The sequence below is a fragment of the Euleptes europaea genome, chromosome 8 (genome assembly GCF_029931775.1).
Source record: "Euleptes europaea isolate rEulEur1 chromosome 8, rEulEur1.hap1, whole genome shotgun sequence".
Lineage (NCBI taxonomy): Eukaryota > Metazoa > Chordata > Lepidosauria > Squamata > Sphaerodactylidae > Euleptes > Euleptes europaea.
In genome coordinates this window covers 15,345,533-15,373,115 of record NC_079319.1, presented here as the reverse complement: position 1 = coordinate 15,373,115, position 27,583 = coordinate 15,345,533, and the positions used below count along the sequence as shown (strand labels likewise).

The 27,583-nt window shown below is 45.4% G+C and overlaps 2 protein-coding genes across 2 annotated transcripts in view; both read left to right on the top strand.

Moving 5' to 3' along the window:
- Positions 1–17,615, top strand: part of LOC130481896 (collagen alpha-1(XIV) chain-like) — a 72,117-nt gene extending 54,502 nt beyond the window's left edge. Inside the window, exons 8-14 of the mRNA XM_056854682.1 lie at positions 875–1,020; positions 4,091–4,220; positions 7,529–7,668; positions 10,925–11,051; positions 13,616–13,755; positions 15,737–15,869; positions 17,488–17,615. Coding sequence (XP_056710660.1) covers positions 875–1,020; positions 4,091–4,220; positions 7,529–7,668; positions 10,925–11,051; positions 13,616–13,755; positions 15,737–15,869; positions 17,488–17,615 — 944 coding nt within the window. The remainder of the gene's footprint in view (positions 1–874; positions 1,021–4,090; positions 4,221–7,528; positions 7,669–10,924; positions 11,052–13,615; positions 13,756–15,736; positions 15,870–17,487) is intronic.
- A 299-nt stretch (positions 17,616–17,914) lies between these two features.
- COL14A1 (collagen type XIV alpha 1 chain) overlaps positions 17,915–27,583 on the top strand; it is an 87,031-nt gene continuing 77,362 nt past the window's right edge. Inside the window, exons 1-3 of the mRNA XM_056854323.1 lie at positions 17,915–17,927; positions 25,276–25,405; positions 26,616–26,738. Coding sequence (XP_056710301.1) covers positions 17,925–17,927; positions 25,276–25,405; positions 26,616–26,738 — 256 coding nt within the window. The 5' untranslated portion in view covers positions 17,915–17,924. The remainder of the gene's footprint in view (positions 17,928–25,275; positions 25,406–26,615; positions 26,739–27,583) is intronic.

Sequence of the window (27,583 nt, the reverse complement as noted above, 5' to 3'; positions counted from 1 at the left end):
ATGTAAATATTAATCCCTCCAGGTAACATGTTTTCTTTGCACTGCCGGTGAACGTTTGTGGAAAAATTACAGCTTACATATTTGACCTTGGTGGGAGGCTGGTGACAGATTAAAATTAACTGCAAGTATGAAGACTTACTCGTTTGTGTACGGAGCGTGACTGATCACCACAGTTGCCCGTTGCAGTAAATACACTTGTAAATGTGAGACGTTGAAACTTATACAGCTAAGTGTATTTTCGGTGATGGTTAAAAGAATATCAGGCAATAATATTTTCAGCAAGGTGGCCTCTCCCTCTTTTATATGTGTCATAGCCCTTTGACCTTTATTTCTGCAGTAAGCGGCTCACTGGGTTAATGCTCTCCTGAATTTTGGGCCCATGCATGGTAAATTCTGATCAAATTACTGGCCATCCATGGATTCAGTGCTGGCCACATGAGGAAGAGGAGGAGTAGGAGTTGGTTTTTATATGCCGACTTTCTTTACCACTTAAGGAAGAATCAAACCGGCTCACAATCGCCTTCCCTTCCCCTCCCCACAAAAGACAGCCTGTGAGGTAGGTGGGGCTGAGAGAGCTCTAAGAGAACTGTGACTAGCCCAAGGTCACCCAGCTGGCTTCGTGTGTAGGAGTGGGAAAACAAATCCAGTTCACCAGGTTAGCCTCCGCCACTCATGTGGAGGAGTGGGGAATCAGACCAGAGTCCACTGCTCCTAACCACCGCTCTTAACCACTAACACTCAACCACCTTTGTTGCTCAACCCTGACAAAATCTATTGTGTTTACTATAAGATAATAGTTTTTACAGGACGTTAGCGCAGTTCCTCTCCGTCAAAGAAACTGTCGGACAATTGTGTATCGTTTCCTCCCCTGCAGTGGCTTTACCAATGGCCTCCGATCTGGAGTTGTACGATGTGTCGCACAGCAGCATGAAAGTGAAGTGGAATGGCGTAGCAGGTGCAACTGGGTATATGGTTCTGTATGCTCCTCTTACTGACGGGCTAACTGCAGAGGAAAAGGAGGTGAGGGTGCTTAGCATCAATCAGCATTGCAATTCCCTTGACCAGACAACCAGTCTGTGTAATTCTGCATGTTTGTTAAGTAAAAGGCATTATGAGTCCTTACTTTGAAATTCTTGTGTATTGTTCTGGGGGGGGGGGGAAATCCTCCTCAATGAAGCAGCTTATTAATACTAACCCATTCATCCTGGATGGCCCAGGCTAGCCCGATCTTGTCAGGTCTTGGCTACGAAGCAGGGTTGGCCCTGGTTAATAATTGAAGAAGAAGAGTTGGTTTTTATACCCCACTTTTTCTCTACCTTTAAGGAGTCTCAAAGAGAATCGCCTTCCCTTCTCCTCCGTTCCCCTCCCCTCCCCTCCTCACCCTTGTGAGGTAGGTGGGCTTAGAGAGTTTGGAGAGAACTGTGACTAGTCTAAAGGCTTCATGTGAAGGAGTGGGGAATCAAACCCAGTTCTCCAGAGTCCGCCACTCTTAACCACTACACCATGGTGGCTCTCTGTATGGGAGACCACCAAGAAAGTCCAGGATTGTTATGCAGAGGCAGGTGATGGTGAACCACCTCTGTTCGTCTCTTGCCTTGAAACCCCTATGGAGTTGCCATAAGTTAGCTGTGACTTGACAGCACTTTCCACCATTCATGTAAACAAAGGTTGGGCAACAAATAGACCATAGACCAATGGGAAAATTCTGGCTCACCCCTCAGCTCTTGGTGGCTGCTGTCATCTCTGCAAAGGATGCAGAACCTTGGTCTGATTCTGCAAGGCATTTATGAAGACTGTATACCCAGAATCACTTACTGAAGATTATTTATGCCTTCACATGAACACATGAAGCTGCCTTCTACTGAATCAGACCCTTGGTCCATCAAAGTCAGTATTGTCTACTAAGACCAGCAGTGGCTCTCCAGGGTCTCAGGCAGAAGTCTTTCACATCACCTACTTGCCTAGTCCCTTCAACTGGAGATGCCAGGGATTGCACCTGGGACCTTCTGCGTGCCAAGCAGAGGTTCTACCACTGAGCCCTCCCTTCGTTGTTAAACAAACCTGAGGATACCTTTTTCTTGCTCTGTAATTTTAAAAGGAGCCCCGTGGCGCAGAGTGTTAAGCTGCAGTACTGCAGTCCAAAGCTCTGCTCACGACCTGAGTTTGATCCCAACGGAAGTTGGTTTCAGGTAGCCGGCTCAAGGTTGACTCAGCCTTCCATCCTTCCGAGGTCGGTAAAATGAGTACCCAGCTTGCTGGGGGTAAAGGGAAGATGACTGGGGAAGGCACTGGCAAACCACCCCGTAAACAAAGTCTGCCTTGGAAACGTCAGGATGTGACGTCACCCCATGGGTCAGGAATGACCCGGTGCTTGCACAGGGGATCTTTACCTTTACCTTAATTTTAAAACATCTGTCGTGGATGACAGGGATTCTGGTTTCCTTTAAATTCAGCCCACCTAAGAAAAAGTAGGGACCCAGCCTTTTCCCACCCCCAGTTTCTACCTGTCAAATATATGTTTCTGTATCCATCCAGGTAAGCAGACTTAACAGTATGCAAGGTAGTGAAAAGAGCATGGAAACCTACTAGGGGCTCGCAGAGACTTGCTTTTTGTTCTTTGCAAGATTTATAGCTATGGGCAGGTACCCCTTACTGGAAACTTGCTGATCCTAGCAAGACTGAGAAACCTCACCATACAGAAAGATTATTTCTTTCTTTAAAAAAAAACAAGCCAGTCACTGTTATGGTTACAACGCCCAGTGAAGATGCTCAAGGAAATGACAGCATTCATTTTAAATTGCATTTACAGTATCTGGACCTCCACCCCATGGAAAGAATGCCTACTACACTAATCGTAGCTGCGTCTCACTTTCTCTGTAATATGCTATTTCAGCTGCCATTTTGAGGAATATTTCTTGTTGTGAAAATGAAACAAGACCATGACATGGGCACAAGTGTCAACGAAACCCGGAGGTGTTGTACCTGGGCACCTTCATCCTCTCATACTGGAGAGTTTTATAGACCTCCAGTTAGATAAGCTTGAGCTAGTATGTCTCAAGGACAGAATTACCCTTTCTGTGTTTCTACCTTGTGTGTGTTAAGTGCTGTCAAGTCGCTTCCGACACATGGCGACCCTATGAATCAAAGTCCTCCAAAATGTCCTATCTTTAACAGCCTTGCTCAGATCTTCCAAATTGAGGGCTGTGGCTTCCTTTATTGAGTCAATCCATCTCTTTTTGGGTCTTCCTCTTTTCCTTCTGCCCTCAACTTTTCCTAGCATGACTGTCTTGTTGTAGCATGTTTCTACCTTAATTCCGACTTTTTTGGCTCCTGCTTCTCCTGTGCAAAATTGTGTCAAGAGAGGACCATTTGTGGAGGCGAAGCCATGGGAAAAGGAATGCTTAATCCATTTCATGCCCCATCATTTCCCCCTATAACTTGCTCCTAGCTCCATGGCTTGACCCCCAGTGGGGGTTCTAGATCCGTGCTTATGCCTTATGATTTGCCCCCCACCTTGATGCCACATTGCACAGGAAAAGTAGCAGTTGTTGTTTCAAGATACAAGGTGGTGGCAAACCACGAAGATCAGTCCCAGGAGTATTTGCTTTGTGGGGAAGCAAGTTGTATAACTTGTCGCAGTTCTACACAGAGTTACTCCAGTTTAAGCCAACTGAAATTAATGAGCCGAAACCTAAGTAACTACCTAGGAGTGTACTGTTCCACTTCCAAATTGTCATTACTTTATCTCATTGTAGTGAATCCCACAAGCCATTATTTGAGAGAAGAACTTCCTTTTGTCCAATCAGAGTCTACCTCCCATCAACTTAGTGGGCTAACCCCCAAGTTATAGTCTTGTGAGAAAAGGAGGTTCCCTCTATCCACTTTCTACACCCTGTGCATAATTTTTATAAACCTCTGTCATCTCTCTTCCATACCCCAGTCTTCTTCTGGTTCTGAGCTGAAAAGCCTCATACTCTTTAGCCTTTCCTTGAAGGGAAGGTGTCCCAGTCCAGAGATCGTTTTGGTTGTCACTTTCTGTACTGTTTCCCAGTGGTAAAGGTGTGTTTATGAACTGTTTTATATCTTGCAGATGAAACTTGGAGAAAGCTCAAGAGATATCGAGCTGGAGGGATTGCTGCCCAATACGGAATATACAGTCACAGTTTATGCAATGTTTGGAGAAGAAGCCAGTGATCCCCTTACTGGACAAGAAACAACATGTAAGTAGTTTGTGTGCCTTTGTGAACTCTGTAAGCAAAAATATCTCACTTTAAACTCTGTGTAGAGTATTAATTTCTGGAGGAATCACACAGGGAAGTCAGAAGACAGGGAAGTACCCCTTCCACCAATGTTTCCGACTATATACAAGTATTCCTCAAAACCACTGATTATTATTATAATATTATTATAAGATATAGAAGAAGAAGAAGAGTCGGTTTTTATACCCTGACTTTCTCTACCTTTAAGGAGTCTCAAATCGGCTTACAATCACCTTCCCTTCCCTTCCCCACAACAGACACCTTGTAAGGTATGTGGGGCTGAGAGAGTTCAGAGAGAATTGTGACTAGCCCAAGGTCACTCAGCAGGCTTCATGTGGAGGAGTGGGGAATCAAACTCGGTTCTCCAGACTAGAGTTCACCATTCCTAACTACTACACCCTGCTGGCTCTCCAAAATATCCATAATCGATACTCTTAATATACATTTCCGGCAATAAAGGCTGCAATCCTATGAACAATCCCCTGAGAGTAAGCCTAAATGAATAGAATGGTCTCTGTAGACTTGCTGGTGATTGCTCCCTTGATCTTGGATGGAACCCAAAGAAGGTCTTGCAGTTTTGCTATCAGCCAGTGTGGTGCAGTGGTTAAGAGCGGTGGTTTGGAGTGGTGGACTCTGATCTGGAGAACTGGGTTTGTTTCCCCACTCCTCCACATGACGCCAGCTGGGTGACCTTGGGCTAGTCACAGCTCTCTCAGCCTCACCTACCTCACAGGGTGTCTGTTGTGGGAGGGGGAGGTAAGGTGATAGTAAGCCAGTTTGAGTTTCCCTTAAGTGGTAGAGAACATCGGCATATAAAAACCAACTCTTTTTCTTCATCATCATCATCTTCTTCTCCTCTTCCTCCTACATTGAAATTGCTTTGTTTCCCACTACTGACAGGATGCCCCTGTTTAAATTTGTCTGTATTTTGTTTGCCAGCCGTACTTCTGCATTCCAAACTCTATGGTGTATTCTCGACCCACCCCATTGCCGATCTTTCCCGAAGGCAAACATTCCCTGGAAATGTGTCCTGTATCAACTTTCCGCAATTTTTATATATGTGTTTGTAATATTTGTAACCCTTTATTCTTTTTGGAAGCCTGCATTTTAGGCCCTGTGTTTTTAAATACAATTGTGCACACTAGGGCTGTTGATTTGGTTCGATCCGAACCGAAAAAAACCCCGAATTTCCCGCAATTCGGCGGTTTTTCGGTTCTGACGAACCGAACTCAAAAAGGGGGGAAACCGGGGAGCCGAATTCGCCTAGTTCGGGGTGTTCCCGAATAAATTCAGCGAATTCGGCCCCAGATATGTTCCCCCCCCCCCCCGGCACGCCTCCAGGGAGCTTCCCTGGAGGCGCGCGGCGGGCCCTTTAAACAGATTTGCGCCTCCCGGTAGGGAGGCACAAATCTATTTAAAGCCCCCCCCAGCCCTGCCGGGACTCCCAGCAGGGCTGGGGGGGGGTCTGAAAACCCTCTGCGCTGTGCGCAGACAGCGCAGACGGTCTTGCCAGCCCCCCGCCAGCCCTGCCGGGAGTCTCGGTAGGGCTGGGGGGGGGGCTTCAAATAGATCTGTGCCTCCCAGCCGGGAGGCGCAGATCTGTTTGAAGACCCGCCGCGCGCCTCCAGGGAGCTTCCCTGGAGGCGCGTGGCGGGCCCTTTAAATAGATCTGCGCATCCCGGCCGGGAGACACAAATCTGTTTAAAGGGCACCCCGTGCGCCTCCAGGGACCTTCCGTGGAGGCGCCGGGGTGCCCTTTAAACAGATCTGCGCCTCCCGGCCAGGAGGCACAGATCTGTTTAAAGGGCACCCCGGCGCCTCCAGGGACCTTCCTTGGACGCGCGGGGTGCCCTTTAAATAGATCTGTGCCTCCCGGGAGGCACAGATCTGTTTAAAGGGCACCCCACGCGCCTCCAAACCCCTCTGCACTCTCTGCGCAGAGAGCGCAGAGGGGCTTGCCAGCCCCCCGCCTGCCTTCCCGGGAGTCCCGGGAGGGGGGGCGGGGGTCTTTAAACAGATCTGCGCCTCCCAGCTGGGAGGCTCGGATCTGTTTAAAGGCCCCGCCCCCCGCGCGCCTTCAGGGAATCCCCCTGAAGGCGCGCGGGGGGCCAAATTTCCCCCCGAACTCCGGATCCCCCTGAATTTCTGGGGATCTGAAGCGGGGGAGTTCGGACTTCGGCACGGCCCGAATAAAAACGGGCTGAATTTTGCCCAAGCCGAACTATACTGAATTTTTTTTTCAACAGCCCTAGTGCACACTATACAATACAAGTATATTTTTTGTTGTTACTTTTCTTAGTATTTAGCTCAACCCCTTTGGTTTCCCCTATCCATCATTCTTTGTCAGAATTCCAAAAATGGACTCAAATAAAGTTGGGGATCCCTGTCCTAGTATGTATTATGTCTAAAACTGGCAGTTTCCTGTCTGGCACATACTCTGTAATGATATGAAGGAACCCAAGGCCATTTATGCGTGGCTGTTTCCTCGCGGTCAGACAAAACTTACTTGCAGTTTTGATATTATATATTTTAGTAGTGGAAACGACTTTCGATCAGATCACTTGGGCCTTTTATGCATGGCTGTTTCCTCTCAGTCACCCTGCTGACTACTTCTGGGTTTTGCTTTGATTATGCTTGCATTTTCTAACCGTCAGAAGTCACCTCGCTCTTTCCGCATGTTTTGCCTGCGTTTTCTCAGCAGGGTGACCGCGAGGAAACAGCCGTGCATAAATGGCCCAAGTGATCTGATCGAAAGTCGTTTCCACTACTAAAATATATAATATCAAAACTGCAAGTGAGTTTTGTCTGAGAGGCAAAGTATGAACTACCTGCATATAAGAAAGGTTGTAATTTTGTAAAAATAAAAAGCTGCTTTGGGATGCTGGAGTCCAGTACGGCTGCCAGTTCCCTGTGGCAAATTCATGTTAAAGCATAAAACGTAGTTTGGTCCTACCGTAGTTTCTGTAGGGAAGGTGGAAGTGTTGTGCCAAAGAGTTCACAGAAACAATGGGTTTTGAGGAGAAATGTAAAGGAAATGAGAAATATGCCATTGTACAGATGTTCCGAGAAGCAGCAAGACATGAGGAGCGGCGAGGGAAAAAAACAGTGGAGGTGTTTGAGAGAGGCGAAGACCTTCAGATTTGAATTCTGCACGAACTCAAGTGCTTTGGCTTTAGGGGCCTATAAAAACTGCCTGTCTTCATTTTTAAGAGCTATTGAAAGAAAAGAAAAGAAAAATGTTCAGAAATTTTTTTCTCCTCTCCTTCAAGTGCCTTTAAACCCACCGCGAAACTTGAGGTTTTCAAACATTGAACATAGTTCAGCTAAGGTATCCTGGGATCCTGCTTCTAAAAAAGTGAACGGTTATCGCATTATGTATGTTAAGACAGATGGAACAGAAACCAATGAGGTAAACAGACTTTTAAAATTGTCAAATGTATTTTGGAAAATACCTGTCCTATTTGCAAAATATCTTTATCCTATTTTCTAGTAAGTGGTATGATTAGAGGTTGTACTTTCCTTGGGTGAGGGAAGCTGATTAAACGCTTGATACAAAGTTCCAGGCCCAGGTTTGTGCCAAAAAAAATAGGTTTGGGGCAGAGGTTAGTATTTACAAGCAAAAAATTCTAAAAACTCAGATTTGCCATTGCTGTGATGTTAGTCTGCCCCTCAACGTTGGGTCAGATGTCGGCTATTAGGGAAGTTTTGTTTTAATTCTTACATTTTGTTTATAAATCCTGAGAAATAAATCAACCAAGAAGAAGTTGGGTCAAACAGTTAACCTCCACACAACTGCCTATACATGCACACACATTCTTTTATTATTTTGGGTGCGGTGGAACACAGGCAGGATGGTGCTGCTGCAGTCGTCTTGTTTGGGGGCTTCCTAAAGGCACCTGGTTGGCCACTGTGTGAACAGGCTCTGGGCTGGACTTGATGGATCTTGGTCTGATCCAGCAGGGCCTTTCTTAGGTTCTTATGTTCTTATAGTCAAAAAGGGCAAGAGTCCAGTAGCACCTTAAAGACTAACAAAAATATTTTCTGGTAGGGTATGAGCTTTCTGAAGAAGTGAGCTGTGGCTCACGAAAGCTCATACCCTACCAGAAAATATTTTTGTTAGTCTTTAAGGTGCTACTGGACTCTTGCCCTTTTTGACTACTGCAAACAGACTAACACGGCTACCCACTGTGAATTATGTTCTTATGTTTATTAAGCTGTGGCATGAGTTTTGGGTTTCAGTGTGGGCAAGTAATAATTCGATGTTTGAATTTTATATACGTTGTTTATGGTTTTAATTGTAATAATGTTATGTTGTTAGCCGCTCTGAGCCTGGCTTTAGTTGGGAAGGGCAGGAAAATAACAACAACAATAATAATAGGGGAGGGGCTGTGGCTCAGTGGTAGAGCATCTGTGTGGCGTGCAGATGGTCCCAGGTTCAATCCCCGGCATCTCCAGTTAAAGGGACTAGGCAAGTGGGTGATGTGAAAGACCTCTTTCGGAGACCCTGGAGAGCCGCCAAATAGACAGTACTGACTTTGATGTACCAAGGGTCTGATTCAGTATAAGGCAGCTTCATGTGTTCATGTGTTCAATAATAATGAGGAGGAGGAGGATTGGCACATTCCCCTTGCCTGGATACACTTGGTCTGGGACACACGATTCTAGAATTCCATGACTGGAGCTCAAGATGTGACCCATGATCATAAGAGCAGCTGTGGAGACCTGAGATGGGTTAGGGCTGCAGTCCAACTCTCCCCCTGCACCATTTCCCTATTGCAAACGCCCCTCTCCCTAGCTACCTTAAGTCCCAGCGGGGGCAAGAACCTATCTTTTTTTCACTACTGGGAAAAAAAGTTTTTTTAAATCCCCCCTCCCCTAACCCACGTGGAATAGGACCACATATTTTGCAAACAATACCATCTAAATATTGTCAAAGGCTTTCACGGTCAGAGTTCATTGGTTCTCGTAGGTTATCCGGGCTGTGTGACCGTGGTCTTGGTATTTTCTTTCCTGACGTTTCGCCAGCAGCTGTGGCCGGCATCTTCAGAGGAGTAACACTGAAGGACAGTGTCTCTCAATGTCAAGTGTGTAGGAAGAGTAATATATAGTCAGAAAGGGGGGGGGTTGAGCTGAATCATTGTCCTGCAAAAAGTATCAAAGGTAATGTGCTAATCATTGTCCTGTAAGTATCAAGATAATGTGCTATTGAGGGTGTGGTATGTTAATATGGAACCATTGTATCCTGAAGTGATCTGTTAATGTGTGAAATCCAAAGCTAATCTGCATGGCTATTGTGGACTGTAGTCTTTGTTAGTCTGGAGGTTTTTCAGGACAGGAAGCCAAGCCTTATTCATTGTTAAACTCTCTTCTTTTCTGTTAAAGTTGTGCTGATGTTTATGAATTTCAATGGCTTCTCTGTGCAATCTGACAAAATAGTTGGTAGAATTGTCCAGTCTTTCAGTGTCTTGGAATAAGACCCTGGGTCCTGTTTGGGTCAGTCCATGTTCAGCCACTGCTGATTTCTCAGGTTGGCCAAGTCTGCAGTATCTTTCATGTTCTTTTATCCTTGTTTGTATGTTGCGTTTTGTGGTCCCGATGTAAACTTGTCCACAGCTGCAAGGTATCAGCAAAAGACAAAAGAGACCCCCTCACCTCTGCAGGAGTATATCGTATACCTTGCAGCTGTGAACAAGTTTACATCGGTTGCCAACCTCCAGGTAGTAGCTGGAGATCTCCTGCTATTACAACTGATCTCCGGCCAATACAGATCAGTTCACCTGGACAAAATGGCCACTTTGGCAATTGGACTCTATGGCATTGATGTCTCTCCCCTCCCCAGACCTTGCCTTACTCAGGCTCCACCCCAAAATTATCCAGGTATCCAGGTATTTCCCAACCCAGAGCTGGCAACTCTATCTGAGGGGGTGGCTTGCCTGTCTACTCAGTCAAGTCAGTAGAATTGGAGCATCATCCCGAGACTTGCCTGGTTTTAGCTAAAATCTTATTGTTTTATTGTTTTAAATGTTTATGGCTGATATACACTTCATCATCATCATCATCATAGACCTTTAATGGCATAAGGATATATACTTTAAATGATGTGACCCGTCCTGAGCCTGGCTTCAGCCAGAGAGGGCAGGCAAGAAATCGAAAAAATAAATAAAGTAAATAATAAATATTGGGGGGGGGGTCTCCTTCCTATTCTGTTCTCTTCAGAGTAGTCAAAAGGGAGGAAGCACATTGTTTCAAAATGGGGCTCTTGCCAAACCACTAAGGTACACATCCTAGGATCTCATTAGGGTTGCCAGGTCCCTCTTTGCCACCGGTAGGAGGTTTTTGAGGCGGAGCCTGAGGAGGGCGGGGTTTGGGGAGGGGAGGGACTTCAATGCCATAGAGTCCAATTGACATAGCAGCCGTTTTCTCCAGGGGAACTGATCTCTATCGGCTGGAGATCAGTTGTAATAGCAGATTTCCAGCTAGTCCCTGGAGGTTGGCAACCCTAGATCTCATCCAAGATTCTTATTTCCCTCTTGAGCAGGAAAGGGATCTTTAAGAGACACTTGCTCAAAACAAGCTCAGCTTTTGCATCCCAGGGTAAACAGTGCGAACCAAATGAATCACATCGTCACCTTGCTTCTCATCCTCTGTGCCCTTTTATTCCGCAGGAGGAGGTTGGTCACGTTTCAACCCACACGCTGAAGAGTTTGACATCTCTCACGGAATATACCGTTGCTATTTTCTCCCTCTATGACGAGGGGCAATCTGAGCCACTGACTGGCAGCTTCACCACAAGTGAGTCTGGCTACATTTTTGAAGGCTTTCCAAGCAGGGCTGTGATATTCCTTTTCTTTTCTGGAAAATGTCGCAATTACCTGAAGCTCCCTTCACAATTTTTTTTTTAAAGTCAAGGAGCGCATTTCCTTCTTTTTCATTCATCTGACAGTCCGGATGCTTTCTAGTGCTTAAAGCAAATGCAAATGGGTATTTGAAATAGCTTGACTTTAGCTGGATTTAAAAAAAAACTTGTTACAGAAAGAAAAAAAAATAAAACATTGAATGGTTGAAAGCAGGCCAAGTTTTGCAAATGTGTGGAATAAATTATGTTGATGAAGCTAACTACTCAGCGTTTATTTAAGAAATGTTGCTTTCCATTGCTGGATTGCATTGATTTTTGAACCACAAAGCATAATTCTGCTGCAAATTAGAACTGTCAAACAGATTCCTGCCAAAAGAAAAGGTGAATCTCCCAGTGGGTACTGTCTTTCCCCATCTAGATGTTTAAACAAAGAAGAACTGCACAAACCCCAATTAATAATAATAAGAATGTATAGCATTTGTGCTTTAGAGGGATTACATCAGTTTGTCTCCATAATCCTTATGATCATCTTGCAAAGTAGGTCAGTATTGTTATCCCCATTGGATCAGTTCTCAAGGGAGAGAGTAACCTTGTTTGAGGCCACTTTGTCTGCTTATTGGAGAGGTAGAATCTGAACTGGGATCTTCCTGGTCCATAGCTCCATCTCCTTCCATACTCTCGCAAGCTTATCCTGTGGAAATCTTGTTGGTCTTTAAGGTGTTACTGGACTTGAATCTTGCTCTACCAAACTGCAGCAGCTCTGGTAGCTGTTACTACCGTAATCCTTACCGGTTGTGTTAGCATATTCTGAACTCATAGATACTCTTGCTACAAGGGTATATAGAGAGGATTTTGCTAACGTATCTTCAACAACATGATGTTCAAGGCCCATGAAATTTACTGCACTATGAACAAGAAACATAGAGCTATGTCAGCAAGACTGACTCCACTGGGTTGGAGGAAAAGACTTCTCGTGATAGGACTTGGGATTGTCTCCTGTCTTGCCCTCATCTTGATTTCAGTGGGCTTAGACTAGTGGGACTCACTCTGTGGCTGATGGAGAGCCACGTTCACAATTGCTGCCAACCAAAAAAGCCACGTTTGCTTCCATCCCTGGCACGAGGCCCTCGCCTCAGGGAGGCTTGCAGCTTACCCATTCCTCCCCTTGTTGGCTGTTTCAAGGTGGGAACCAACGACCAGCTGCAAGCTGCACTACCTTGAAACGTGGCGCAAATGCCGCATTGGCAAGCAGTGCTTAGAAAAGCCACAGGTGGCGTGTCAAAGAGGATAGGAATCATCACCTCCCTGCCCCAGGATGTGGTGATGGCTACCAATGTGGAAGGCTTTAGGAGGGGAGTGGACATGTTCATGGAGGAGAGGGGTATTCATGGCTACTAGTAAAAATGGGTGCTAGTCATGATGCATACCTATTCTCTCCAGGATCAGAGGAGCATGCCTATTATATTAGGTGCTGTGGAACACAAGCAGGACAGTGCTGCTGCAGTCGTCTTGTTTGTGGTCTTCCTAGAGGCACCTGGTTGGCCACTGTGTGAACAGACTGCTGGACTTGGTCTGATCCAGCATGGCTTTTCTTACGTTCTTATGTTGTTCTTATGTGGCTTCCAAGCTACTGAGTGAGTATCACTGGCTTAGACTGAAATAATTCTGCATAGGATTGCACTGTGACTCATCTACTTGATTAGTTGATTGAAACCTTTTATTCAATCAAAGGGTGCCTCTGATTAATTAATTGATTAAAATATTTATTAGCCGCCTTTCTTCCTTGCGGAGCTCAAAGCAGTGTACAAGCATAGATAAAAACACATCAAATAAAATATGTTAAAAACATAAAACCGAACTGTAAAATCACTACTTAGGATGGCTACTAATCATGATCGAATGCAGTACTAAATAAAACCGTCTTCCACTGCCTCCTAAAGATTAAAACTGAGGGAGCCAGGCATGCCTCCTTGGGAAGGTTGTTCCATAATTGTGGGGCTGCCACTGTATAGGTCCCCTCTTGTGTACCCACCAAACAAACTTCTTTGATTGGTGGGATGGTCAGGAGGGCATCTTCCTGTGATTTTAATTCCCATGCCGGAACATATGGGAGAATACAGCCCTTCAGATACCCCAGTCCCAAGCTGTGTAGGGCTACAGGCAGAACATTAATTAATTTTAATGTGAGCACGTACAAAACCACAGGAAGGGAGATGCCATCTTTAGAAGGGGACTTCCCGTTCTATTTTACAAATGAGGGAATGCCTCATCTAAGATGCTGCCTGCAAAAACTTGCACGTTTGTCATCTGAAATCAAAATAAGTTTGCTTTTTTCTTCAGACCTCTTTTTATCTATATGCAAATGTAATACAGCAATTAAACCTCATGTGATGAATCAATGAAGTCATCATTCATCAAGTAACAGTACTCTTTGATGCGAATGTTTGTAGAGACCTCTAGCATTCTTACATGATTCTCCCTCTGCGATGCTGTCTTGCAGAAAAGGTTCCAGCCCCTCAATATTTGGAAATAGATGAAGTATCTACAGAGAGTTTTAGAGCAAGCTGGAAGCCACCATCCTCTGATGTAGCTCTTTATCGGCTAGCATGGATTCCATTGGGCGGGGAAGATGCTGAGGAGGTGAATGTTCTTGATTCTCTTATGATGCTGCAGTGATTTTTGAACTGTGTCCAGGGAAACTTGGAGGGTTTAAAAAAAACTGGGAATGAGTTAGAGAGCCAGTGTGGTGTAGTGGCTAAGAGTGGCGGACTCTAATCTGGAGAACTAGTTCAATTCCCCACTCCTCCACAGTGAAGCCTGCTGGGTGACCTTGGGCCAGTCACAGTTCTCTCAGGACTCTCAGCCCACGTGGAGGCAGGCAATGGCAAACCACCTTCGAACGTCTCTTGCCTTGAAAACCCTATGGGATTGCCGTAAGTCAGCTGTGACTTGATGGCTCTTTCCACCACCACCAAGAGTTTTTTGGTTTGAAAATCAGACACGGCATACAATCTTCTTGAAGATAGTTTCAAGTGGGTAGTTGTGTTGGTCTACAGAGCAAGATTCGAGTCCAGTAGCACCTTAAAGGCCAACAAGATTTCCAGGGTATAAACTTCCTGGGAATGAAGCTTTGGTTTTCGAAATCTTATACCCTGGAAATCTTGGTGGTCTTTAAGGTGCTACCAGACTGGAATCAAGCTTCTTGAAAGATAATTTTCCCACCCTAATTGATGTTCCTCAGGAACTCACAGCTGTAGGCCATAGCAAAGAAGTTGGCTCTAGTCACAGTGATCTAAGACCTGTTGACCACCTTGTCCAGCAGCCTTCCTGCATCTTTTTACATGGGCTGTTAGAAAACTAGAGGCAAAGAATGAAAGGAAGCTGAAAAGGCTTCAGGTGGGCTAATGTCCTGAGGCTAGTCTAGATAAGGACTCACACAGAGTTTGAATTCTTGGTGTAGACGTTGCCATTGGCTATTATGCTGTGTGGAATAAATAGGGGTGCCCCTTAAAAAAGTTATATCCCAGTTTTCTCCCCAATAGTGAACCAGAGTAGTTTACACCATCATTTTCTCCTCCAAGATTTTTATCCTCATAACAACAATCATGAGAGGTAGGTTAGGCTGACAGTGTCTTGCCAAAAGTTGCCCAGAAAGAAGCATAGAATCATAGAGTTGGAAGGGATCACCAGGGTCATCTAGTCCAACCCCTTGCACAATGCAGGAATTTCACAACTACCTTCCCCACACACCCTCAGTGACCCCTACTCCATGCCCAGAAGATGGCCAAGATGCCCTCCCTCTCATGAACTGCCTAAGGTCATAGAATCAGCATTGCTGACAGATGGCCATCTAGCCTCTACTTAAAAACCTCCAGGGAAGAAGAGCTTACCACCTCCCAAGGAAGCCTTTTCCACTGAGGAACCGCTCTGTTAGAAAGCTTTCATGGCAGAGTGGAGATTTAAACCCAGGTCTCCTAGATGCTAGTCCAACCCTTGGACCACTATACCACACTGGCTGTGTACCCATCGTATCCCTACATGCTTCAAGACAAAGCCCTATGTCCTGTATGTTAGTGTTTCAAGAGGCGATACCAGAAGTGCTAGTAAGGATTGCTTTAGGACTAAAGCTTCTCCCAGGAGGGTGGGACTATGGCATTATTCCTGGATGTGGTAGCTTTGCTGAAGGGGAAGTGGTTTATTTGAAACAGCCTTTTCTCCTAGGTTTTTTTTTTTTTGTTTGTTTGTTTGTTTTTTTGAGCTGTGGTTTACAGAAAATTTTGAAAAAAATTGAATACAAGCTGTTTTGTAAGCTCAGTGAATAAATTACGAAGATGAATTTAATTATTATTCACATTTTACTTAAGAACATTTGCCTTTCAGAATTCAGTTGCACTGATTTATTTTTTGTTTAAGTCCTTGAGAACTGTTCATGGTTAACAATGTCTTTGGAGTAAGCAAATGGTTTGTGAGTCATTTGGCAGGCTGCACGCGATACACATAGCATTTATTTTTAGCTCTCTCAGTCTCTCTCTCTCTCTCTCTTTTATAATCTAATTCAATTCCAGTTCTCATTGAGCATTCCCATTGATAACCCATCTTTACATCTGTTCTTTTGTATAAGATCATCTTAAGTGGCGAGATGGACACGTATGAGATTGAAGGTTTGGTACCTGGCACAGAGTATGAGGTGTCTTTGGTGGCGCTCTTCGATGATGAAAGTGAAAGTGATGTTATTGCTGTTCTTGGGACCACACGTAAGATAAATTGTGTTAATTACTTCATTCAGGAGGGTGGGCTGGCATCAGCATTCCCTGAAGAGAGGCAATTGCCAGGGCCCAGGGCTTCTGGGGTGGGGGGAGGCACTGCTACCAACTCTATGCTGACTGCAAACCAGCATAGTGTAGTGGTTAAGAGCTGCATACTCTAATCTGGAGAACTGGGTTTGATTCCTCACTCCTCCACATGAAGCCTGCTGAGTGACCTTGGGCTAGTCACAGTTCTCTCTGAACTCTCCTCACAAGATGTCTGTTGTGGGGAAAGGAAGGGGAGGAGATTCTAAGCTGGTTTGATTCTTAAAAAGGTAGAGGAAATCAGCAAATAAAAACCAACTCCTCCTCCTCTTCCTCTTCCTCTTCTTATATAGCGGAGTTTCCGCAGTCATAGAAGCATGATATTGAGTGCAGTACATAAACCTCTCAAGAAGTATATCGCAAAAAGTAAATCTGACATTTATTCAAATAGATTCTGTTCACACTCATGTTGCAGTCGGAAGGAGAGAGAAGCCTAGTCTAAAGAGTACTTTCCCTATCACAAGTGGCCAGCTGATCCGGCATCATGTATATGGGAGTATGAAGCATTATTTCCACAGGACAGACCTGTAGAGATGTGTGACTCCATAAAAAGCCATGCAGAGAGTGAGAAGAACAAAGGACACACAGAGAGAGGAGGGGTCAGAGGGTAACTCCCAGGTTAAGCCAAAGAGAGGGACATCCCATTCAAGGAGATAGCACTTATACACACTTAGAGTGATGTAGCGCCCTTCAACGTCCAGGCATGCTGAGTTTCTCACTCCAACACCATTACCCCACTTGTTTATTTGTAAGCACTCTGCCACCAGCACCCTCAGCTGCAGACAGTGTTTAGCTGTGAGTGCAGGTGGCGGGAGGATGCACAGGCAGGTAGGGGGCATGTGAGAGGAAGGTAGGTGTGAGCGGGGGGGCTGGTGATGGGCAGAAAGGGGAGGGGGTCCTGGGAATTTTCTGCCGCCCCCTCCCACCTGGTACCAGCCCAGTGGGGCAGACTGCCGTTTAACATAATAATTGGTGCAAGGGAATTACATTTTAATAAATTAAATGTGACACAATTAGTTTCCCCACTCCTCCACATGAAACCAGCTGGGTGACCTTGGTCTAGTCACAGCTCTCTTAGAGCTCTCTCAGCCCCACCTACTTCACAGGGTGTCCGTTGTGGGGAGGGGAAGGGAAGGTGATTGTAAGCCGGTTTGATTCTCCCTTAAGTGGTAGAGAAAGTTGGCATGTAAAAACCAACTCTTCTTCTTCTTCCTCTTCCTCCTCCTCCTCCTCCCCCCTCCCTTCGTTTTGGTGCATTCCCTTTTTATCTTGCCGTTTAACATACACAAAAATTTCCTGATGGGCTGATGTTGTCCTGCAGGATCACTACCCATCCGAGTATACCATACTGACCTTGATGGACTAGAAGGTCTGATTCAGTATAAGGCAGCTTCATTTGTGTTCTTGTGTTCAAATGAAACAAAGAAAATGCACCTCCCAGCAACCTAGGGAGTTATTAAACTAGTCCCATATTTCCATAGTTCATATTTAATGATTTTTTTTATATCGTGTTGTTTTTCAGTTGACATGATCACTACTGAAACGACCACTATAACCACCACCAGTACCACGACATCCAGACCTACGACTGCAGGTACAACAATGTATGAAAAATGCAGCAGAAATCCAGCAAAATATATCTTGGCTTAATTTTACTGTGATCAAACATTAGTATTTTTATATTTTCCAAATTATTAAGGCTTAATGCTTATTGCTTCAGCTGTTTTTAGTAAAAAAAAAGTAATTAACTAGAATGCTTCAGAGAGAAATTCTGAGTGAGTACTGATGTACATGTTTAATATTATTTCAGTCTTTCGAACGGGAATAAGAAATCTTGCTATAGATGATGAAACTACATCAAGCTTGAGGGTGAAATGGGATATTTTGGACTACAGTGTTCGTCAGTTCAGGGTGTCGTACCTTACTGCTGTCGGCGACCGTGCTGAGGAAGCGGTAAGAATGGTCGGTATGAATTTTGTATGGCTAAGTTGGGTAGTTTCATACCAAAGCAACAATGGACATGTTTTTGTGGCCGTGAAATGGGAGACAGTCACCTGAAGCGACAATATGTGCATAATTTTGTTTGCTTGTTACTATCGGGTGGTGTAGTGGATAAGAGCGGTGGTTTGGAGTGGTGGACTCTGATCTGGAAAATCAGGTTTGATTCCCCACTCCTCCACATGAGCTGTGGAGGCTAATTTGGTGAACTGGATTTGTTTCTCCACTTCTACACATGAAGCCAGCTGGGTGACCTTGGGCAAGTTACAGCTCTCTTAGAGCTCTCTTAGCCCCACCTACCTCACAGGGTGTATGTTGTGGGGAGGGGAAGGGAAGGTGATTGTAAGCCAGTTTGAGTCTCCCTTGAGTGGTAGAGAAAGTCGGCATATAAAAACCAACTCTTCTTCTTCTTCTTCTAAGCAGTGTCAGCCCTGGTTGGTACTTGCTTGAGAGGCCACCAAGTAATTCTAGGGTTGCTATGCAGAGGCAAACAATGGCAAACCCACCTCTGTTCGTCTCTGTATCAACCGGCTACCTCTCGCCCAGGTCTGAAATGCTGACAACAGCCCTTTCAGACTCCCAATGGGCAAGGTGTGGTCCGTTTAATAATAAGGTCAAAAGCTTTTCTTTGCTAAAGCCTTATCTCTCTGGCCTTCGGTTCTTCCCCCGGGAAAGTTGCACACATAACACGCACAGCTCCTTCCATTAGTTTTGTTAAATAAAATTTATTTTTAAGAAAATAAAGAAAACACTCTCAATTCATAACAAGCAAATAAAACCATCCTACTCACTAGTGAGGGCGTTCAGAAGAGAAAACCCCCCACTGTCCCCAGGACGAGGCTAATTCCTTAAAGAAAACCTCCCCCACCAATCAAGGTCAAACACTTAATCACTCTCCACAGAGCAACTTTCAGTCTTAAAGCCAGACATATGTTACTTCCATACAGTCTCTTGCCTTGAAAACCTATGGGGTTGCCATACGTTTGCTATGACTCAGCGGCACTATCCACTACCAGCACCGTGTCTCCAGACTCAGAAAATATAGTGGGGAGAACATATGCTTTCACTTAGCACCAGTGGACAGAGAGGCATAATTTTAGTGCTTCTGTTCATAGAGGGGTTGTTGCACACTCTGAAATGTTCTGTGGGGTCAAACTCCCTGCCTCCAACATAATTATGGTTGAAAATTGACCATGGGGAAAGTTGACCATGGGGAAGAAGGCAGAAGAAGGAGAGAGAAGTGAGGGCGTCAAGAGAGGGTTGAGAGCATAAGCAGCTCCATGTCTTTAAACTTGACAAACTAGGGACAAGGATGAAGTGGGTGAGCTAGTAGAAGAGTTGACAGCCAGTGTGGTGTAGTGGCTAGAATGTTAGACTAGGATCCAAGAGTAAGGTAAAGGTAAAGGTCCCCTGTGCAGGCACCGGGTCATTCCTGACCCATGGGGTGATGTCACATCCCAACGTTTACTAGGCAGACTATGTTTTATGGGGTGGTTTGCCAGTGCCTTCCCCAGTCATCTTCCCTTTACCCTCACAAGCTGGGTACTCATTTTACCAACCTCGGAAGGAAGAAAGGCTCAGTCAACCTTGAGCCAGCTACCTGAAACCAACTTCCATCAGGATTGAACTCAGGTCATGAGTAGAACTTGGACTGCAGTGCTGCAGCTTACCACTCTGCGTCACAGGGCTCTTAGGATCCAAGAGATGTAGGTTCAAATCCTAACTTTTCCATGGAAGTACGTTAGGTGATTTGGGCTCTGTGTGTGTGTGTGTGTGTGTGTGTGTGTGTAAAGTGCCGTCAAATCACATCCAACTTACGGCAATCTCATAGGGTTCTGAGAGTGTTCTGAAAGAACTGTGACTGGCCCAAGGTCACCCAGGTGGCTTCATGTGGAAGAGTGGGGAATCAAACCTGGAGTCCACCGCTCTTGACCACTAGACCACGTTGGCTTTCAAGAAGTGAAAAGATTGGGTGGTCATGTCCATAGAAGCTTACGGTGAAACTGCTTGGCTCTTACACTGAAAAAAGATTGTGTGTGTAACGTACTCTCCCTCCATCCAAGTTTTAATGGCCCAGTTCAGCAGACTAGATACGGAAGTAATGATGCGTGACAGTGCAGATTGTGTGTGTGGGGGGGAAGTCCCCTTCCTGTTCTCTTCTCTTCAGAGTAGTCGAAGGGGAGGAAGCACATTTTTATCTCTCCCTTTCTCCAGCATGCGCAGGGCAGTGGTGTGGTTTTCCTTCTCATTTTCTCCCTCCAATAACCCTGTTAAGGTAGGTTAGGTGAAAGACTGAGAGCAGCCAGCGTAGTGTAGTGGTTAAGTCACACACGAGTTTTCTGAGGTGTTCATAGTTGTCCACAGGATTTCTAAAAATATGTTCTAGGTTCTTTCCCTTGACATTTCTTGCCTGGTTTGATCTTGAAATGCCTCGAGCAGACAAAGAGATTGCAATCTGAGTACATGTGTGCCCCACCTGGATTATTCTCTGGCACCAATCAGTGTAGGAATGTTTATAAATGGATACGTTATGCCAAGTTTTAGAGATTTCCTGCTTTCTTCTTCCTTTTTAAATACCGCATCAATTCCTCATTTTCCTTTTACATATGAACACACATGAAGCTGCCTTATACTGAATCAGACCCTTGGTCCGTCAAAGTCAGTATTGTCTACGCAGAACGGCAGCGGCTCTCCAGGGTCTCAGGCTGAGGTCTTTCACATCACCTACTTGCCTGGTCCCTTTAACTGGAGATGCCGGGGACTGAACCTGGGACCTTCTGCATGCCAAGCAGATGCTCTGCCACTGAGCCACAGCCCCCCGCCCCAATCAGTAGCTTTTATTTTTGAATATGACCATGCTGTTGGACACTTTGCCTACCTGTGTCCACACTGTTATCGTGCAGACCAAGTTTGCTTCCCCGATAAAGCTCAGGTTTTCTGGCTCTTTTTAAAAGAGAATCAATAGGCGTCTTCAGCTGCCCAATCGCATAGCTGAAGTGGTGGAATTACTACTGCTCCGGGTTCTTATAAGTCTGAATTTTGGTGGGACCAGAAAGAACGAGGTTATGAGTGCAGGAGATTAGGGAGAGGGCATGTATCAGTGGCAGGGGTTCTCCACAGACCTCTCCTGCAGCCTGAAGTGGTACAGCCCAGACACTGGTTCGCTACCTCGGTGAGAACTGGGCCTTAGAGACTTCTGCTGTGTAGGTTTGGCGAACAGCAGAAGTGCATTGATCGCAGGTGGGGACGGAGACAAATGCCCATAACCTTTGTAAAATAAAATTTGGTGTTTGTACAGTATGCACCTTGAACACATGAACACTTGAAGCTGCCTTATACTGAATCAGACCCTTGGTCCATCAAAGTCAGTATCGTCTACTCAGACCGGCAGTGGCTCTCCAGGGTCTCAGGCAGAGGTCTTTCACATCACCTACTTGCCTGGTCGCTTTAACTGGAGATGCCAGGGATTGAAGCTGGGACCTTCTGCATGCCAAGCAGAGGCTGTACCACTGAGCTGCAGCCCCTCTTCCTCCACCTTCTTGGCAGTGCACGGCCAGTGTGTGTTTGTTCTTTCGAATTTGCTGCCTTCCTCTTGCTGTACAAAATTGCTAGCTCAGCTCATCTATAAGATATGCAGAGCAGCTGTAGCTTTTCTGTAGTTGCACTACAGGGTGGCCACAAGCATTTAAATTAATGACATTAACTGAACATAAATTCCATAAAATACTCAAAAGCTGGAGCTTGGTTTCTTTCCTTGGCAGTCGCATCCCGTACAGTCCTGCTTTGTGCTGTTGTCATCTTCGAAAGCTGTGGTTTCTCACAGCTTTTGGCAGACGCTTTCAGCGTTGGCTCGGCTGCCAGAGAATCCTCCAGCATCTGCCATGAAATCCCTTCGAATGCAGAGGATTCTAGGGCATACTGTAGAGCACGCATTAAGATGATACAGAGTGCTGGCAGCGTTTGTTTGGCTTCGCTGTAACCCCCAACTAAACAGGGAGCAGTTCCAAGAACGGTCCTTCCAGTTTTTTGCAGCTGTGCATTGAAGGGGAAGATTGATAATGGAGATCGTGTCATCTTTCCTGGAATCCCGTATGCAATTATTGATCTTCTCCTCTAAGTACCCTTGAGAATCTTCCAAGGAATCCCCAGTGCTCCCTTGGAACACAATGTGAACGTCCGTGTTCTGATGTCTGAATATCCCATTCCTAAAAAATTGGTTGTGATTGCACTTGGCCCTTGCAAACATTGTTTCCACTAAAGCCATTGCTATTCGTCACAGATGTTTAGGGTCTAATGGTGCAATCCTAAGGAGAGTTACTCCAGTCTAAGCCCAAAAGGAGGGGCTCCTTTTGATCACCCCAAAAGGAGGGGCTCCTTTTGATCACCCCAAAAGGGGAAGGGGTTGTGGCTCAGTGGCCGAGCATCTGCTTGACATGCAGAAGGTCCCAGGTTCAAGACTTCTCCAGATAAAAAGTTCAGGTAGTGGGTGACATGAAAAACCACTGCCTGAGATGCTGGAGAGCAGCTGCCAATCTGAATAGACAATACTGACCTTGATGGACTCATGGTCTGATTCAATATAAGGCAGCTTCATGTTTGTTCATGTGTTATAGTGCGGATCATGGGTCTTCCTTAGAGAGGAACAGGGGCTATAGTACGGAAGAGAGATTTAGTGAAAAGCTGACCTGATCCCACTCATTGCTTCCCGCTTTTACCCAATTTTCAGTTACGTTCTCAACTTTAATCTCTAGCCAATTTATGCTGGTCTGTTTCCTTTGCGGTCACCCCTGCCAACTGCTTCAGTGCTTTGTTTTGATTATGCATGCCTTTCCCGTCCATCAGAGGTTGCCTCGCTCTCCCCATGCATTTCCGTGCATTTTGCCTGCATTTTCCGGATTCTCGCTAAAACAGCATCTGGAAAACGTGGGCAAAATGTGCAGAAACATACAGGGAGGGCGAGGCAAAACGAAACACTGGAGCAGTCAGCAGGGTGATAATGAACTATGAACTCAGGCAGTTCATGAGAGGGAGGGCATCTTGGCCATCTTCTGGGCATGGAGTAGGGGACACTGGGGGTGTGGGGGGGAAGTAGTTGTGAATTTCCTGCATTGTGCAGGGGGTTGGACTAGATGGCCCTGGTGGTACCTTCCAGCTCTATGATTCTCAGTGGGAAACAGCCACGCATAAATGGCCTTTGTTTTCTGATTTTGAATCCTGCCCTGTCCATCCAACACATTCATCATGCTATTAAGGAATGTGTGTGGACTGGGAAAAAAAAACACTTAACATTTTTGAAAAGCACTTCTACTTCCAAATGGAAAGGCGTCTGTGCCATTTATTACTGCAGGGAGGAAGCCTGCCACAGGTATGCAGGGCTCATGCTGTGGGTGGGGAGACAAAATGACAAAATCCATTAGACACAAAATGCCAAGAGGGTGTCTCTACTACATACTCAATGTACTTAACTGTGATCTGCCTCAAGCAGGTCTCTGGAGAGAAGGCAGCGTATACATTTTCTAAATAAATACATTTAACAGCCGTTCCCTCTCTCCGAGGAAAGTAGTTCTTTGAATGGTGCCGGCATTGCCATGAAACAACTTTCCCAAGATCTTTGAGGAGAAAATGAACCAGAATTAAACTGATGGAAATGTGTAGCGTAGCATAAGTATACACATGAACACACATGAAACTGCCTGATACTGAATCAGATCAATGGTTCATCAAGGTCGGTATTGTCTACTCAGGCTGGCAGTGGCTCTCCAGGGTCTCAGGCAAAGAAGAAGAGGAGGAGGAAGAGGTGGTGGCAGCGGTTTTTATACCCCGATTTTCTCTACCTTTAAGGAGTCTCAAACCATCTTAGAATTGCCTTCCCTTCCTCTCCCCACAACAGACACCTCGTGAGGTAGGTGGGGTTGAGAGAGTTCGGAGAGAATTGTGACTAGCCCAAGGTCACCCAGCTGGCTTCATATGTAGGAGTGGGGAAACCAATCGGTTCACCAGATTAGAGTCCACTGCTCATGTGTATGAATGGGGAATCGAACCCAGTTCACCAGATCAGACTCCGCTGCTCATGTGTATGAATGGGGAAACCAACCCGGTTAATCAGACTAGAGTCTGCCACTTATGTGGAGAAGTAGGGAATCAAACCCGGTTCTCCACCACTTTTAACCACTACACCACACTGGCTCCCAGGGTCTTGACCCATCTATCTCTCTGACTCTCTAGTCCTCCTCTGAGGTCAGAGGTTAAGAGGCAGCAGAAATTCCTTCACTTCCAACACTTAGACAGATGCGCTTGAAACATTTCCTATCAAAGCTCCAAGCAAAGATCCTTTTTTGTTCTCTTCTGCCTTTGGTTGATTCTGAAGCTTGCTGGCTGCTTCTGCTTCTCTGTGGTTATTTTGGTTAGAATTAACTTTTGGATTTATTTGATTGTTTTACATTTTAATTGTAGCAAAGATGAAGTCTCTGGGCAAATATCAGTTGGGGAAAACACAGGGAACTGCTCTGACTTAAATTGCCCAGACTAGCCCGATCTCGTCAGAACTTGGAAGCTAAGCAGGGTCAGCCTTGGTCAGTATTTGGATGGGAGACCACCAAGGATTAGCAGGGTCCGAGGCAGAGACAGGTAATGGCAAACCACCTCTGAACCTCTCTTGCCTTGACAGCAAAAGAATTTTTTTTAACCACACAAACAATGATAAAATGTGCTAAAATGTGGTTTGGTAGTCCATGTGGTTTGGTAGTCATAGCACACAACTGCCTTGAAACACATGCAGATGTGGCAAAATGTGAAAAATCTTTAAAAGGTAAAGGTAGTCCCCTGGGCAAGCACCGGGTCATTCCTGACCCATGGGGTGATGTCACATCCCAACGTTCACTAGGCAGACTTTGTTTATGGGGTGGTTTGCCAGTGCCTTCCCCAGTCGTCTTCCCTTTACCACCAGAAAGCTGGGTCCTCTTTTTACCGACCTCGGAAGGATGGAAGGCTGAGTCAATCTTGAGCCGGCTACCTGAAACTGACTTCTGTCGGGATCGAACTCAGGTCGTGAGCAGAGCTTGGACTGCAGTACTGCAGCTTACCACTCTGCGCCATACAGGGGCTCCTTAATCTTTACATGTGATTTTGTATGTGGATGTACACTTCCCACCCCACAATTTACATCTGCCTGTGTAGAACAAAAGGTCACCTGCGAGGTAGGCCCAGATGGAGATGCGTTGTTCCAGACAGCATGTACAGAAGCTAATCTGAGGCACAAGCATGAAGAAGCTAATCATCAGTCTTGTATGTGTTTGCTGTTTTCCCTTTCCAGGTAATGGTGCCCGCGATGCAAAACAGTTTGCTTCTCCAGCCTCTGCTCTCAGACACAGAATATAAAGTTACAGTCACTCCCATCTATTCCGATGGGGAAGGGGCCAGTTTATCAGTCCCAGGAAAAACCTGTGAGTACAAACCTTTTCTTTTTGCAGCAGCCAAATTAGATATCTCCGATATCTACAGGTTCGAGGGCCTCTCATTTAAATGGAGTGGCAGCTGAAGGACAGAGGTCTGCCCATACGATAATAAAGTTTTTAAGGACGAAAGGTGGTCATTATGTCCCCGCTCCCCTTAAATTATTTAGAGCAAAATCTCTGGCGCAGCTTTTATATGGGTCATGGCTGGGAGCTTCTCATTGTCAACTTTTGCCCTTAAAACTGGTGCAGTCAAAATTTTTGAGAGCTGCACTGCAAGTCCCTAAATTCATTTCCAATGCTAGTATTAGGCTAGAGATGGGCAAGGTGAGGGTGGAGGCCAGAGTGAGCTTGGCCATTACTCTGTGGCTTAAGATGACCACCAATCCACAGGGCCTGACCCCCTTGATATTGCAAGATAACTTTAGATCCTCCTGGCTCCAGGCGATTTATAGAAAATTGGATAGCCTGGGCATAGACTCAAATGCTGTGCAGAAAATGGACCATGATCAAGCCAAAAGGTTCATAAAACAAAGAATCTGGGATATTGAACGACAGGACGATCTGGGAAAATGCCTGGAATATAGGGTCTCAGCTAACAATAAGTATAAAGTGGCTCCAGCATCATACCTGTATCAGTTAGACCGTCCAGGTTTAAGGAGATCCTTTACGCTGACCCGCTTTCAAACTCTCCCCTCAGCAATGGTAGAGGGGCGTTTTAAAAGGATTCTGACTAGTGAAAGACTTCGCCCGTGTGAAACTGGAGAAATGGAAACAGGGGCTCATGTGTTATTAAGATGTCCTTGGTACAAAGAAGCGCGTTCCAAAGAAGCACATCCTCCCCTCGTTAAAGGGCCCCAGGGAGCTCACAGAATCAGCAATATTACAGACACTTTTGGAGGGGGGGAAAGAACAGGTTACAGCTGGGTTTTGTGCAATAGCTCTTAAAGTCCGCCCTTCAAAGGTTTCCGCAAAGATGAGTTCAATTTTAAATTAGGGAGAAAATTAAAACTCAAATTGATGGATTTGTACTGTATTTTGTATTTTGTACTTGTTTTTTAAATTAATTTATAATTGTGAAATGTAAATAGTTTTACTAAGTTTTTCTAGAATGGCAATGCCACAATAAAAACATGTCTGTCTGATATCTCCAATACGCACAGATCAGAATTTAATTTATGACGTTGGTTTTTTTTTATAGTGCCACTGTCTGCTCCAACAAACCTGAGGGTCTCCGAGGAATGGTATAACCGATTGCGCATTAGCTGGGATGCCCCTCCATCACCCACAATGGGATACAGGATTGTATACAAACCTGTGAACAGTGAGTGGTTTAATTGTCCAGTGTATAACGCTCTTCCCCTGACCTGGATAGCCCAGGCTAGCTCAGTCTTGTCACATCTTGAAAGCTAAGCAAGGTCGGCCCTGGTTAGGGTGTGAATGGGAGACCATTGAGGAAGTCCAAAGTTGCTACGTAGAGGCAGGCAATGGTAAACCACCTCTGAATGTCTCTAGCCTTGAAAACCCTATGGAGTCATCATAAGTCAGTCATGGTTTGATGGCAATAGATAAATAAATAACGATCTTAAACACTCATTAAACCAAACTTGTAAACTGCCATTCTCCTAGGTCTAGTCCTTTCTTACAAATAGCAGGTGAATCGATAAACCATGGTTTCAGCGGTACCACTCTGGACAGTAGATAAGATCTTAAAGACAGAAAGTTCCCCCTTGAAAATGTTTCCCCCATACAGACTAACAGGTCAGGGGAAATCCTGGTTTAGGTCTTTTATGCACGGCTGTTTCATTTGCCGTCATCCCACCGATGACTTCGGGTCTTTGTATTGATTATGCATACCGTTTCCGACAGAGGTTGCCTCGCTCTCCCCCTGCATTTGCCCGCGTTTTGAGGGACCTGTTTAATCTCAAATTTGAAAACATGGGCAAAACACCGGGAAACACGGGGGAGAGCGAGGTGACCTGTGAAGGTTGGAAACAGCATGCATAATCAAAACAAAGACCCAGAGTCATCAGAGGGGTGACAGCGGGTGAAAGAGCCATGCATAAAAGATCTTAGAATCCTCATTTTTGACATGCTTGTTATTTATGTGTAAGGAAGGGGCAGGAAATTTCACCCCCTTTCCCCCTCACTGCAGCCCTATGACCTTCA